General features: G+C 43.9%; 1 protein-coding gene across 10 annotated transcripts in view; it reads left to right on the forward strand.

The window, feature by feature from the left end:
- Nucleotides 1-11,779, forward strand: part of LOC124036038 (acetyl-CoA carboxylase 2-like) — a 49,742-nt gene extending 37,963 nt beyond the window's left edge. For 8 of the 10 annotated variants that reach the window (XM_046350118.1, XM_046350117.1, XM_046350121.1 and 5 more), the window contains 18 exons: nucleotides 92-295; nucleotides 559-714; nucleotides 828-950; nucleotides 1,109-1,378; nucleotides 2,010-2,107; nucleotides 2,422-2,542; nucleotides 2,717-2,827; nucleotides 4,085-4,228; nucleotides 4,517-4,637; nucleotides 4,851-4,947; nucleotides 6,390-6,486; nucleotides 6,723-6,858; nucleotides 7,186-7,363; nucleotides 7,502-7,626; nucleotides 8,504-8,658; nucleotides 9,788-9,958; nucleotides 10,214-10,350; nucleotides 10,507-11,779. In XM_046350118.1, coding sequence (XP_046206074.1) covers nucleotides 92-295; nucleotides 559-714; nucleotides 828-950; nucleotides 1,109-1,378; nucleotides 2,010-2,107; nucleotides 2,422-2,542; nucleotides 2,717-2,827; nucleotides 4,085-4,228; nucleotides 4,517-4,637; nucleotides 4,851-4,947; nucleotides 6,390-6,486; nucleotides 6,723-6,858; nucleotides 7,186-7,363; nucleotides 7,502-7,626; nucleotides 8,504-8,658; nucleotides 9,788-9,958; nucleotides 10,214-10,350; nucleotides 10,507-10,633 — 2,571 coding nt within the window. In that variant the 3' untranslated portion in view covers nucleotides 10,634-11,779. The remainder of the gene's footprint in view (nucleotides 1-91; nucleotides 296-558; nucleotides 715-827; nucleotides 951-1,108; nucleotides 1,379-2,009; nucleotides 2,108-2,421; nucleotides 2,543-2,716; nucleotides 2,828-4,084; nucleotides 4,229-4,516; nucleotides 4,638-4,850; nucleotides 4,948-6,389; nucleotides 6,487-6,722; nucleotides 6,859-7,185; nucleotides 7,364-7,501; nucleotides 7,627-8,503; nucleotides 8,659-9,787; nucleotides 9,959-10,213; nucleotides 10,351-10,506) is intronic. The other 2 variants (XM_046350120.1, XM_046350123.1) reach the window with 1 other exon arrangement.
- The last annotated feature ends 2,203 nt before the right edge of the window (nucleotides 11,780-13,982 follow it).

Raw genomic sequence — 13,982 nt, forward strand, 5'->3', positions numbered from 1 at the left:
GTGGGGTTTCATGAGCTAGTTAAAGTGATCCGTGTTATATCATGATGTGTAAATGAACTACAGTATGTGTTGCCTCTCTTGTGTCCTGTAGATTGAGGAGTCTGTGCGCTCCATGGTGATGCGTTACGGCAGTAGGCTGTGGAAGCTCCGGGTGCTCCAGGCCGAGCTCAAGATCAACATCCGGCTGACGCCCACTGGGACCGCCATCCCCATCCGTCTGTTCCTCACCAACGAGTCCGGCTACTACTTGGACATCAGCTTGTATAAGGAGGTCACAGACCCCTCAACGGGACAGGTAGGCCGATCAGGAAGAGCACTATAAACCGGCACGCAGGCTGGGATCAGCTCACTGGCACAGATTGGTGCACGATGCACAGTCAGTGTTGAATTCGCAGTGCAACAGGGTCTACATTTAGCTAAACGCTTCACAGGGTATTCCTGAAGACCATATGGAGGCTTAACAAATCGGTTATAAACACCTCTATTTCAGTTTCTCTAGCCGTTCGATGCAATGATCTGCAGCTGACAACTGACCTCAGTCTCCCCTCTGACCTCTAGATCATGTTCCAGTCGTACGGGGACAAGCAAGGCCCTCTGCACGGCATGCTCATCAACCATCCCTATGTCACCAAGGACCTGCTGCAGTCCAAACGCTTCCAGGCCCAGACTTTGGGCACCACCTACGTCTATGACTTCCCAGAGATGTTCCGACAGGTGGGGGTTCCTCTCTCTTTCTCTCTCCTTTTTGACACTTGACCCTTTTTAACTGCAGGTACTTAAACATTTTTTCTTTTTAATCTGTTTTTTTAACCTTTTGTGTCTCATAGGCCCTCTTTAAGCTTTGGGGTCCGGGGGACAGCTACCCTAAAGACGTGCTGATGTGCACCGAGCTGGTGCTGGACCCGCATGACAGACTGGTGCAGATGAACCGCCTGCCTGGAGACAACGAGGTAGAGCACATAGCGTGCTCACGTGGATTGGAACTACAACATATTCTAGTGTTACAGAGACGACCAAGGCCATCTGTCTTTTAAAGCCCCTTATGTTGTCCCGAAACCCTCCTGGCAATCCCGAATACTCTACTTGGCTCTTTATCCCTCTCTCCCAGGTGGGAATTGTAGCCTTCCGGATGCGGATGAAGACTCCAGAGTATCCCGAGGGCCGCGACATCATCGTCATCTGCAACGACATCACCTACATGATTGGCTCGTTCGGGCCCCAGGAGGACCAGCTGTTCCTGCGGGCGTCGGAGATGGCCCGGGCCGAGGGCATTCCACGCATCTACATCTCAGCCAACAGTGGGGCGCGCATCGGCCTGGCCGAGGAGATACGACACATGTTCCAGGTTGCCTGGACCGACCCCCAGGACCCTTACAAGGTGACTTATCACCAGTCACTACATAACAGTAGATTCTACAGTGTACATAAGACCTTTTCTTTACAAGGACTGTTCAGTTGAGCGCGCCTGCTACTGAGTTGTCTTCAGTGGCCTTGTAAAAAGGGTTTTGATTTGTAAGGGCATACCATGCAACAATGTACTTTATTTGGTAAATATTTTCTCAACTCTTCTTCAACTGCACTGTCGGTTAAGGGCTTGTAAGTATGCATTTCAGGTTAAAGTCTACACTTGTTGTATTCGGCACATGTGACAAATAAAGTTTGATTTGAAAGGTGGAAAAAACGCACTCTGGAAATGTTAATAGATTTGCAGCAGCAGAGGTCACGGCAATGCAAATTAAATGATGTTTCTTAAGATTTTTATTTTTCTGACTTAATGTTATTCCTTCTGTCTGTGACACTGGCAAAGCTGATTTGTTAACATGTGCTGGCGGCATGGTCTAATGTGTCGGGCAAACTGACTGGTGATCAGAAGAGTGGGTGTGATTGATGTTCTCTGTGGGGCATAATGGCAAGGTGTAATCCTGATGACCTCTTATCAGACTCTACACTGTTTCTGTGTCTGCCCACTTTCTTGGAACTGATGACTGTTTGCTTGTCATCACCTGTAGGGTTTCAAGTACCTGTACCTGACACCCCAGGACTACACCCGCATCAGCTCCACCAACGCTGTCCACTGCCACCACGTGGAGGAGGGCGGAGAGTCCAGGTGGCACACGCACGCCTGTCACCTGAGGGGTGTACTACAAAGCAGGATCAATTAGTTAACTATTGATTTGTTGGGACATTACATATTTTTTTAAATGCTCAAAAGACATATCTATACCCATTTTCAAGCTTATCTTCAAATATCACAATGTTATGGCAGGTCAGCCAGCTAACTCCTTGAACCTGCTTTGTAGTATACCCCTCTGGTGCTAGTCACCCTTATCAACTAGCACAGCTAACATACACAGTCTGGTATCTCAGAGGTTCACTGACTCTCTCTCTCTCTCTCTCCCCATCCTGTCGACCGGACTCCAGGTACATCATCACTGACATCATAGGGACCGAAGATGGTCTTGGGGTGGAGAACCTGAGAGGATCAGGCACCATCGCCGGGGAGTCTTCCCAGGCCTACGACGAGATCATCACCATCAGCATGGTCAGGAGGACACACACACACACACACACACACACACACACACACACACACACACACACACACACACACACACACACATCTCTTTGTCTGGTGTTAGATAAGCCACGAGGCATGCTATGCTTAACGACCTGGGTTATGTTGAAGCTATGGTACTGTATGTCCTGGGTACTGCAGGTGACGTGCCGTGCCATTGGGATCGGGGCTTATCTAGTGCGTCTGGGGCAGAGGGTCATCCAGGTGGAGAACTCCCACATCATCCTGACCGGGGCTGGAGCCCTCAACAAGGTACGTCTCTGTCCCGTCTGCTTGGATTCTTCATGCGTTTTAGAACTCTGAGACTTACATAAGAAGTATACACAGGCCCACTGTTAGGATAACTATGGGAGCTCGTATGTTCAAAATAATATATGAAATTGTGTTTTTCAACCAAAATACCCCTCTAACCCTCATACTACCAACATATTTTATATACATGGATTACCAACTGAGGTCATTTTGACAAGCAACAATCATAGCAAAATATTAACTTAATTATTATCAAGACCTCATTTAGACATATATAAATCATGTAATCAGTTTAAAAAAAATACCAAACTGTCTTATTTTATCAAAATGTGTTAATTAGCATATTCTATTTAAAAATATATATATATATTCATGTTAACCTTCATTAATGTGCATAGTTTTTCCCAAAGTACAAACCACATTAGTACTAAAAAGCTGATTTACCATAATTTGATTGTAGTATCATTTAGTTTTTCAGAATTTTGAGGTAAATATTCATTTTGACATGAGCTAAAAATAAAACGACTGCATTTTAAAGGGGCGGTACACCAAAAATGTAAATATACATCATTGTATTTACAGTGTTTAATCCATTGATCATGAGACGATTACCATAAATATGGCTTTATTTTATGTATTTACTTACCCCAAAGCCATTAGCATCGCTTCTAGTGAAACAATGGGAGTGGTAGGGCCTATGGCAGGAAGCTTCTAAAAGCATGCCCAAATCCTCAGTCACTTCAAACCAAACGTTATAGCAACCAAAACACCATTAAAAAGTTGCATGTATAGAATATTGGAGGATATTATAGGAATTTGGGTATTTATAAAATATTTCCCGTAGAATAACTATGGATAACTTGTAATTATGTCTCCAGAGAAAGCTAGATTCAAATAAAAATCCTATTTATCAAATGACTACCGACGGATTAGGTGTTTTTGGCCGGGGGTTCAAAATGACTCCAAAGGTCTTCTAAAAATAAAAGAATAAGTCCATATTGATACAGAAACACTAAACAATTATTTAGATTGATTGACAAAAGTCATGAAGAATTGAATAAATCACCTTTTGGGCTATGATCAAAAATATGACTCTTGTGTCAAAATGACCCCAGTCAGTTGTATGATGGTTAAGGAGTCTCATATTTCATAAGTAGTGAAACCTATTTTAAATCGTTAGAACTGCAATGTCCTATAATCGTCTGGATATGTGACCCGTTTCCACTGCCCTTGACAGTGAAGCTGTTGCCGTTACAGGTTCTGGGTCGAGAAGTGTACACCTCCAACAACCAGCTGGGAGGCGTCCAGATCATGCACAACAACGGAGTGACTCACACTACGGTGCCCGATGACTTTGAGGGCGTTTTCACTATCCTGCGCTGGCTCTCCTATATGCCGAAGGTACATTATGAAAAAGAGGAAGACCAGTTCTGACCCCATATTCATAAAGATTCTCAGAGAAGGAGCGCTGATCTAGGATCACATCCCCTCTGTCCATGTAATCATATTCATTATGATCTGATGGACAAAATGGATCCTAGATCAGCACTTTTTAAATCTGAGATGCCAATTTGGCAAGACAGCCCAAACAGATCTCAGAGCAGGCTGAAGATGTCCCGTAAGAGGTCAAACTCAGCCGACCAACCCCCAGATAGGAGTTGTCAGCACATTGTTCTACTCTTATTTCAGACCAAGCACTCTCCGGTGCCGGTGATCCCACCCAAGGACCCAGTGGAGAGGGAGATCGAGTTCACCCCCACGAAGGCTCCCTATGACCCCCGCTGGCTACTGGCCGGGAGGCCCCACCCCAGTGAGACACACTCTGCAGCATACATAACCCTCTTAACTCTGCCCAGATTCTATTTCTCCCAGCCCCTGAGTTGACAGACATGGCTATGTCACCCAGTGCAGTGTACTGAATATTAAATTAGATCAAATCCAACTTTTTAAAGTGCATAAAAAAAAGTTTGCAATACACTGTACATTATTGCTGTCATAGGTTATTTTTGTGTGTTGTGTTTAGCTGTAAAAGGAGCCTGGCAGAGTGGATTTTGTGACCATGGCTCGTTCATGGAAGTGATGGGGTCTTGGGCCCAGACAGTAGTGGTGGGCAGAGCCAGGTGAGTGTACTGTATAGACAGACAGACACACACACACACACACACACACACACACACACACACACACACACACACATACATGCGCGCAATATAAATGATTACAAAAGACATATGGGTAACAATTTCTTAAAAGCTGCAGGTACAATACAGTTTTAATACATTCATGCATTTTAACACTACCGTAATTTCCGGACTATAAGCCGCTACTTTATTCCCACACTTTGAACCTCGCGGTTTATACAATGACACGGCTAATTTATGGATTTCTCCCGCTTTCACAAGATTCAAGCCGCCAAAGAACTGAGCACCGTCACATAATGTGACGTAAATCGAGCGCGCTCAAACTTCCCATCATTCTGATTACGGTAGTAATTGTGTCACCCTCATCATGGCAAAGACACGGAGAAATGCATATGATGCAGCTTTCAAGTTGAAGGCGATCGATCTGGCTGTTGGAAAAGGAAATAGAGCTCCTGCTTGGGAGCTTGGCCTTAATGAGTCGATTATAAGACTTTGTAAACAGCAGCGTGAGGAACGGACTCAGTGCAATAAGACAACAAACCTTTCAGAGGGAAGAAAAGCAGATGGCCCAAAGTATTTGCAGCCACTCGACATCAGTGTAAATTGTGCATTTAAGGTGGCGCTCCTTGTTCAGTGGGAGGCTTGGATGACAAGTGGGGAGAAATCCTTCACTAAAACGGGCCGCATGCGAAGAGCAACTTATGGTCAAGTCTGCCAGTGGGTCCTGACAGCGTGGAGCATTGTCAAAATATCCACTATCATCAACGGGTTTCAAAAGGCTGGACTGCTGCGTGTTGAAGGGGCAGCATGAGCTCAGCGGGGTATTTTCCTCCGGATGAAAGTGACGAGAGCAACAATGAAAACGATCCAACATCGGATTAAGCAATTCTGAGGCTTTTCAACTCCGACACCGAAGGAGATGACTTCAGTGGTTTCAGTGCACAGGAGGAGGAAGATGGTGACCAATGACTTTACTGGTAGGCTACTGTTTAATTTTTGTTACAAGCCGTGTTTCGTTTAAAGGCTGTGTAAAGTTAATTTCTTTCAATGTACCGGTAGGCACCTGCGTCTTATAGACATGTGCGGCTTATTTATGTACAAAATACATTTTCTTTTTTATCAGTTGGTGCGGTTTATATTCAGGTGCGTTTATAGTCCAGCAATTACGGTAGTCATGAGCATGTTTGACCCCGTTACGTCTTATAATCATCTCATAATGACCCTTACTAAATATCAGTCATTTCAAGTCAGTTGATACATGGAGAGAGAGAGACATAACATTTTAATTATTATATACAATTATGAAGGCTCATAGATGATTATAACAGCTTGTTCAGCGTTATACCTGCAGGATACGGAATCACTGAGATGTAGCAGTTCCGAAGGCAGACTGCCAACTAATTTGTAACGCAACACCACAGGTTAGGAGGGATTCCCCTTGGCGTCATCGCTGTGGAAACACGCACCGTTGAGGTGGCTATCCCGGCCGATCCAGCAAACTTGGATTCTGAGGCCAGAGTGAGTGGCTTTGTGTCCTCCATTATATGTTGTGATTATGTATTGGACCTGCTTGGGCCGTATGCCAAGGCGACATGTTAGTCAACCATCATGAATTAAGTTTTGATGCCTTTGCTCATTTTCGAAAAGGGGACACATGATCTGACAAGGTAATGCAGACTCATTTGACACCTGCAACAAGAGTTTAACATCCCTCTGTGTGTGTCACTCTCACTCTCACTCACACACTCACTCAGCTGGTGCAGCAGGCCGGCCAGGTGTGGTTTCCGGACTCTGCCTTCAAGACGGCCCAGGCCATCCGTGACTTCAACCGTGAGCGGCTGCCTCTGATGGTGTTCGCCAACTGGAGAGGCTTCTCCGGGGGAATGAAGGGTACTGACTGGCCAACCTGGGATCAAATACTATTCAAAATAATTTCAAATCATTTTTGTATCTGTGCTGGATTCAGCTTGCCTGTTGCAATAAGACTACTAGGACATCTCAAATGCAAGTCACGCTCACCTGGCACTCCAGCCAGACTAAAGCAAACGCTCAACGCATTTGAAAAATTTCAAATAGTATTTGAACCCTAGTCTGGTACTGACTGGAAAACCCCCACTAGAACACAGCGTTTTTTTTTCTCGTTTTCTTCTAAATCTCTAAACAATATTGTAAATATTGGTGTTACCACAACTGCAAGTCCGTTTTTATTTCTCTCAGACATGTACGACCAGGTGCTGAAGTATGGGGCCTACATCGTGGACGGCCTGCGTGAGTTCCGCCAGCCTGTGTTGATCTACATCCCGCCGCACGCTGAGCTGAGGGGGGGATCCTGGGTGGTGATCGATCCCACCATTAACCTTCTGTGCATGGAGCTCTACGCAGACAGAGAGAGCAGGTAGGCCTTTTTTTTAACATGGCAGGGCGGCTTCTCTCCAGAGTCAATGTGAATGAGCTGCTCTCTTACTCCTTTCCCTCTTCTTCTCTCGCTCATCCCCCTTTCCCTGTTGTCATCTCCACCACTCTCCCTGTCAAGGGGTGGTGTGCTAGAGGCAGAGGGCACTGTGGAGATCAAGTATCGCAGGAAGGACCTGTTGAAAACCATGCGCCGGATCGACTCGGTCTACGCCGGTCTGGCTGAACAGCTTGGTAAACAGCCTGGTAAACTCTTACAACAGTACCTGTCGTTCCACCCATATGTACGATAGGCATCGTGTTTTCTTTTTAGTTAGCATTGTATAAAAATAAATAAAAATCTAAAGGTCATGAACAGTCAATCGTGTTTGCGAAGTTATGATATTTGAAGGAAACCAGATCAAAATATGAAAAGTGTCTGTTGCTTCTACATTGATAAAGTGTGATCATAAAGTTACTGGTCCCCTCCCCCATGTCAAACACTTGGGTTATTAAGGGGATAGGGTGACATTAACTCTCATTTTAATACACCAATGATAACATGATATTCTCTTGCCTAATTTAAATAAGTGCCACCTTGTAACCAAAATCGGAGAAGATGTGTTTGCAGAGTGGCATGGTTTATATAGCTAGATAGCTACTCTACTGGTGCCAAAACGTGGCAGCTGGTTTGCTTAACATAAGGGATGTGACTTGATATATTTAAAATCAAATACTTTTAGACTTTTCCTCAAGTAGTATTTTACTGGGTGACTTTTACTTGAGTCAAAGGAAGCTATCTTTACTTTTACTGTGGGTACATTTTCCACCAGTGCTAGAGTCGCAGGGGTTCGACAACCATTCAGAAAACAGCGGGGTCGTGTTCATTAGGCACCAAACGAAAGGGAACAGGGCAAGACTTGCTAATGCTAATTTTCTGCTTTCCATTGCAAAATGTTTTTAAACATCTTTAATTCGGTGTCCTAATGAACAGGGACTGAAACGGGGAAAGACATCCTGGTCTTGGCCAATAAGAAATGCACATTTTCCGCTTTTTATTGCAAGATGTTTTTAAACCTCTTTAATTCTGTGTCCTAATGAACAGAGAGGAGACATTGGTTAATAAATCCTTTTGACTGGCCAGGTACACCGGAGCTGACAGACAAACAGCGGAAGGACCTGGAAGCCAAGCTGAGGGCCAGAGAGGAGTTCCTGCTGCCCATCTACCACCAAGTGGCAGTGCAGTTTGTGGACCTCCACGACACCCCTGGTAGAATGCACGAGAAGGGTGCCATCACGGTAAAAAAAAATCCTCCCTTGTTGTAAAACACAAAAACACTGTGTTATAATTGGGGTTGGAACCCCCAAAAATTCAAATAGTTTCTTTCTGAATGGAACCCACATTTAAATTCCTTTCCACTGTTCCGACTAGCAAAATAAAGTTCTGAACCAGTTTGAAAACAAAAAAAGTTATGGTTTATATCGTTCCTGTCTGTTATATTTTTTAACATTTAGCTCAACATAAAATTACTTCACCAATCAGTGCGGATAGAGCAGCTTGCTATGGAGTGGGCAAGCTATAGTTGTTTACATGCAACTATAGCGAGATGCGACTGAAATTTTGCGGGTGGGGAGTGCGAGATGGTGGGGGAGGCTTGGCTTGAGGCTCTGAGCATCTTGTTATGACATGCATTATCTGAATTAGTTACACAAAATTATACCAACAGAAGAGCGGCTTTTATGAATGAACTTTGAATGTCCTTGAACTTCCAAGAGTTGGCTTAGCGTTGGACCAGGGCTAGCTGCCTAACCTTTTTTTAATGTTAATAAATCCAATGTGGAATGTGATAACTATAGTAACCTTAACTAGTATTGAAAAAGTTAATCCATTCTTCTCTAATTAAAAAATCTCTCCCTAATTTCTGAATCACGTTTGTAATGTCGATAGACTACAGTAGCCTATGCTTCGGAGGGGGAGGGGCAGGTAGCCACATCTGGCAGGCAGACCAGTGGAATACATTTCTGAGGCACAGCGTGAGGGCTTTGCATAGGTGTTTTGTTGCATTTTTTTTTGGTACTGGAAAAAAAAGCCAGAACATAAAATAACTTTATTTACCGGTTGCTATTCTTTTAAAATGACAGTTCTGTTCCAGAACAGTGTAGATCACTTTCGTTCTGATTCTGTTCCTTGAAGGATTCCGATATTTTTTGGTTCTGTTCCCTGAACTGGTTCCAACCCCCAGTTGTGATAGTCAATCAAACAATGGAAGGTGCCAGAACAAACCCTGGAAAGCAAAATACATTTCAATGAGACCTCAATGGGCAGACAGGAGATGAATATGTGATGCCTGGTCCCATTCTCCACACCTGCCATGGGGCATTAGTGTCCCTCACTCTATGGTCTATGTAACCTGGTGGTCACATGCAGGACATCCTGGACTGGAAGAATGTGCGGAGCTTCTTCTACTGGCGTCTGCGGCGCCTCCTGCTTGAGGGCGTGGTGAAGTGCGAGGTCCTGCAGGCCAACCCAGAGCTGAGTGACGGACACATCCAGTCCATGCTGCGGCGCTGGTTTGTGGAGACCGAAGGCACGGTCCAGGTATGGATGTCGCAACGTAATTGCTCTGTTCATGTGATACAAGCAAGGTTATCCTATTGTAATGGAGTACCCCTGTCTGAAACATGTAATCCCAATTGTCACCCTCGGAACATTTTAGTTATTTTTGGTCCAGTGTTTAAGATGTTGGGTTACTGCGTGGGGGACCCAGGTTCGAATCCCACTGGTTACACAATCTATTACAATCCATGGTGTGTAGAAGTGTTTTTAGAGTTCGGTTCTGTGCTTAATTTCCAGGCGTACCTTTGGGACAATAACAAAGCGGTGGTGGAGTGGCTGGAGAAGCATTTGGCCAAAGAGGACGGCACACGATCCGCCATCAGAGAGAACATCAAGTACCTGAAGAGGGACCACGCCGTGAAACACATCCGCAGGTACACACACACACACACACACACACACACACACACACACACACACACACACACACACACACACACACACACACACACACACACACACACACATTGCTACACTTGAAAGTACTGTGTGCATATAATCCAATGTACGTACTGTGTGTGTTATCCCAGCATTGTGCTGGCCAACCCTGAGGTGACCATGGACTGCATCATCCACATGAGCCAGTCCATCACTCCATCCCAGAGGGCCAAGATCTCCCACCTGCTGGCCACGATGGACGGCACCGCGCCCAGTTAAACTCGAGATCTGAGGCTGAGCTGCCCAATGCCTTACACAGGAAATCCCTGAAGTTCTAGCATCGGGGAGAGAATAGATAAGTAGGTCTGTGGGATGTGGACCCAGGGCAGGGGGACACATGCACTATCTCCCCATCGGTGCCGCCTACTTTCTATTGTTGAGTTGAGACAATAAAGCTAAGACGCCAAAGAAGCCAAAACGTGTCTAATTCTCAGGGTTAGAGCTAGTTCGGGCTGCTCATACGCTATAACCATGCAGCACTATACACTACACATGCACTAGATCAAGGGTCCCTGCTTTGGGTAGATTTATTTTTCTTTCCTCGGATGGTCGGGGGGCCGGAACATAGTTATAAATTGTTTGTACACTGCAAATTGACCGCAAGAATCCAAAACATAGTATTTGACAAAAACAGTAATTTTAAACCTTGATTTTACTGGGATACGATCACTTATGCCTCTCTACTTATGCGTGGGAATACTTGGGAACAGATTCCCTAAATTAAAATCCCTTTTAGCTGATTTCCTAGTGATTTTAGTCTTATGTTCAACAAATGAAATATATTTTTTTAAATCTTCAGCTTGGGGTGCCAAATAAAATCGCCCGGGGGTTTCGGTAAGTATTCAGACCCCTTGACTTTTTCCAGATTTTCTTACGTTACAGCCTTATTCTAAAATGGATTAATTTGTTTTTCCCCCTCATCAATCTGCACACACTACCCCATAATGACAAAGCAAAAACAGATTTGGGGATTGTTTTCTAAATTTATACAAAAATAAATGCTCCAAACTTTGCACACCAGTATTTTGGGATTTCTCCCATTCTTCTCTGCAGATCATCTCAAGCTCTGTCAGGTTGGACTGGGAGCGTCGCTGCACAGCTATTTTCAGGTCTCTCCAGAGATGTTTGATCGGGTTCAATTCCGGGCTCTGCCTGGGCCACTCAAGGACATCCAGAGACTTGTCCCGAAGCCACTCCTGCATTGTCTTTGCTATATGCTTAGGGTCTTTGCTCTGTTGGAACCTTCACCCCAGTCTGAGAACCTGCTCCAGAGTGCTCAGGACTTCATCAAGAATCTCTCTGTTACTTTGCTTTGTTCATCTTTCCCTCGATCCTGACTAGTCTCCCAGTCCCTGAAAAAACATCCTCACGGCATGATGCTGTCACCACCATGCTTTACCGTAGGGATGGTGCCAGGTTTCTTCCAGATGTCACATTTGGCATTCAGGCCAAAGAGTTCAATCTTGGTTTCATCCTTTAGGTGCCTTTTGGCAAACTCCAAGCAGGCTGTCATTTGCCTTGTGCTGAGGAGTGGCTTCCGTCTGGCCACTCTACCATAAAGGCCTGATTGGTGGAGGGCTGCAGAGATGGTGGCCCTTCTGGAAGGTTCTCCCATCTCCACAGGGGAACTCTGGAGCTCTGTCAGTGACTCTTGGGTCACCTCCCTGACCAAGGCCTTTCTCCCCTGATTGCTCAGTTTGATCGGGCGGCCAGCTGTAGGAAGAGTCTTGGTGGTTCCAAACTTCTTCCGTTTAAGAATGATGGCCACCGTGTTCTTGGGGACCTTCAATGCTGCAGAAATGTTTTGGTACCCTTTCCCAGATCTGTGCTTCGACACAATCCTGTCTCGGAGCTCAAGGGACAATTCCTTTGACCTCATGGTTTGGTTTTTGCTCTGACCTGCACTGTCAACTGTGAGACCTTTTTAAATAGACAGGTGTACATTTCCAAATCATGTCCAATCAATTGAATTTACCACAGGTGGACTCCTAAGTTGTAGAAACATATCAAGCATGATCAATGGAAACAGGATGCACCTGAGCTCAATGTTGGGTCTCATAGCAAAGAGTCTGAATACTTACGTAAATAAGGTGTTTTTATATACATTTTCAAAAATGTCTAAAAACCTGTTTTCGCTTTTTCATTATGGGGTATTGTGTGTAGATTTATTTAATACATATTAGAATAAGACTAATGTAACAAAATGTGGAAAAAGTCTTGGGTTCTGAATACTTTCTGAATGCGCTGTACATGTCAACATTGGTGTGGTATTGTAGCTTTAGCGGTTCAAGAGCAGTGGTGAATCCAAATACTTCCAAATCAAAGCATATGGAGCTTTTATGCACATTTAAAAAGTATAAAAGTTATCAAAAAGCTGTGAACAAGCAACCTAATCCAGACTGGTCTACATATTTTTAAGTTTGAAATGTGTTTCTATCTTAAACGGTATAAGACTAGTTATAGGCTACATTTTTAACATTCTAGTCTATCGCCATTGAAATGCATTGGGAAAGGGCTGATTTTGGTGTTGGTAGCTTTTACGGTTTTGGCACTACAGGTTCCAGTGGAATAATAATAATTTAAAAAATTTTTTAAGAGTAAACCATTTTCATTAATCACACCTAATTATGAAAAGTACAACCCCCCCCCCCCGCCCACCTGACACGACAGGCAGGTTCAAGTAAATGGTCAAAGTATTTGAACTCGGGTCTGGTTTCATGTAGTTTTAACATTGCTATGATCAGAGGGAACCACCACTACTCTTTAGCATTTCTGATTCACTTCATCAATAGGATTTAAAAACATGAATTGAATGGATTGGACCGTGTGCCTTTTCATCAGTATTCTATCAAGCTTCTCATTGCTAATGCTGTACACTGGCATTTTACAACAGGGGTGACCAGGGTTTTTGCTCTGGTGTGTTGATCATTCTGTTCACATCTGGGAGAATGTGTGCCGACCTTTGAATGTACGCCAGCCAGGGGCCGAACAAAGCCCTCATTTGTGTACCATGTAAAATACTTTATTTTTTATGTGCCAGTGCAAAGACAATACACAAGCCTGTCTGGTGGTTGGGTGATGTGTAACCTTTACTTCAGTATGTTCCTAGGCCGTCATTGAAAATAAGAATTTGTTCTTAACTGACTTGCTAGTTTAAATAAGGATAAGATAAAATATTGACCCCAAAAAAGACTTAATTTCAGTGACATTAAATTACATTTAATTAAATTAATTTGAAATCATTTGTGACAATGGTCTAGTAGGAAAATTTAATTTTTCCCCTCCAAAAATGGGATATGTCAGTATTGCCCTTAAGACTAACCTGTACAATTTGAAAGTCAGGTAATATTGTTTAGTTTTTATTAACCAGTGTTTATTTGTGTGCCCTTGAATTTCTTTCTTTGTATTAATGTTTTTTTGACTGAATAACAAATACACCTGAGTCATTTCATTTGTGTTTTTTTGTTGTCAGTGATGGTGTATGCTGGAGTCTGAGTGAATAATCCTATATAAATGCAGGTGGATAAATTCACACCCATAGTATTTGTATAGTAATGATTTGGAACAA

The sequence above is a fragment of the Oncorhynchus gorbuscha genome, linkage group LG05 (assembly GCF_021184085.1).
Source record: "Oncorhynchus gorbuscha isolate QuinsamMale2020 ecotype Even-year linkage group LG05, OgorEven_v1.0, whole genome shotgun sequence".
In the NCBI taxonomy this organism is placed as follows: Eukaryota; Metazoa; Chordata; class Actinopteri; order Salmoniformes; family Salmonidae; genus Oncorhynchus; species Oncorhynchus gorbuscha.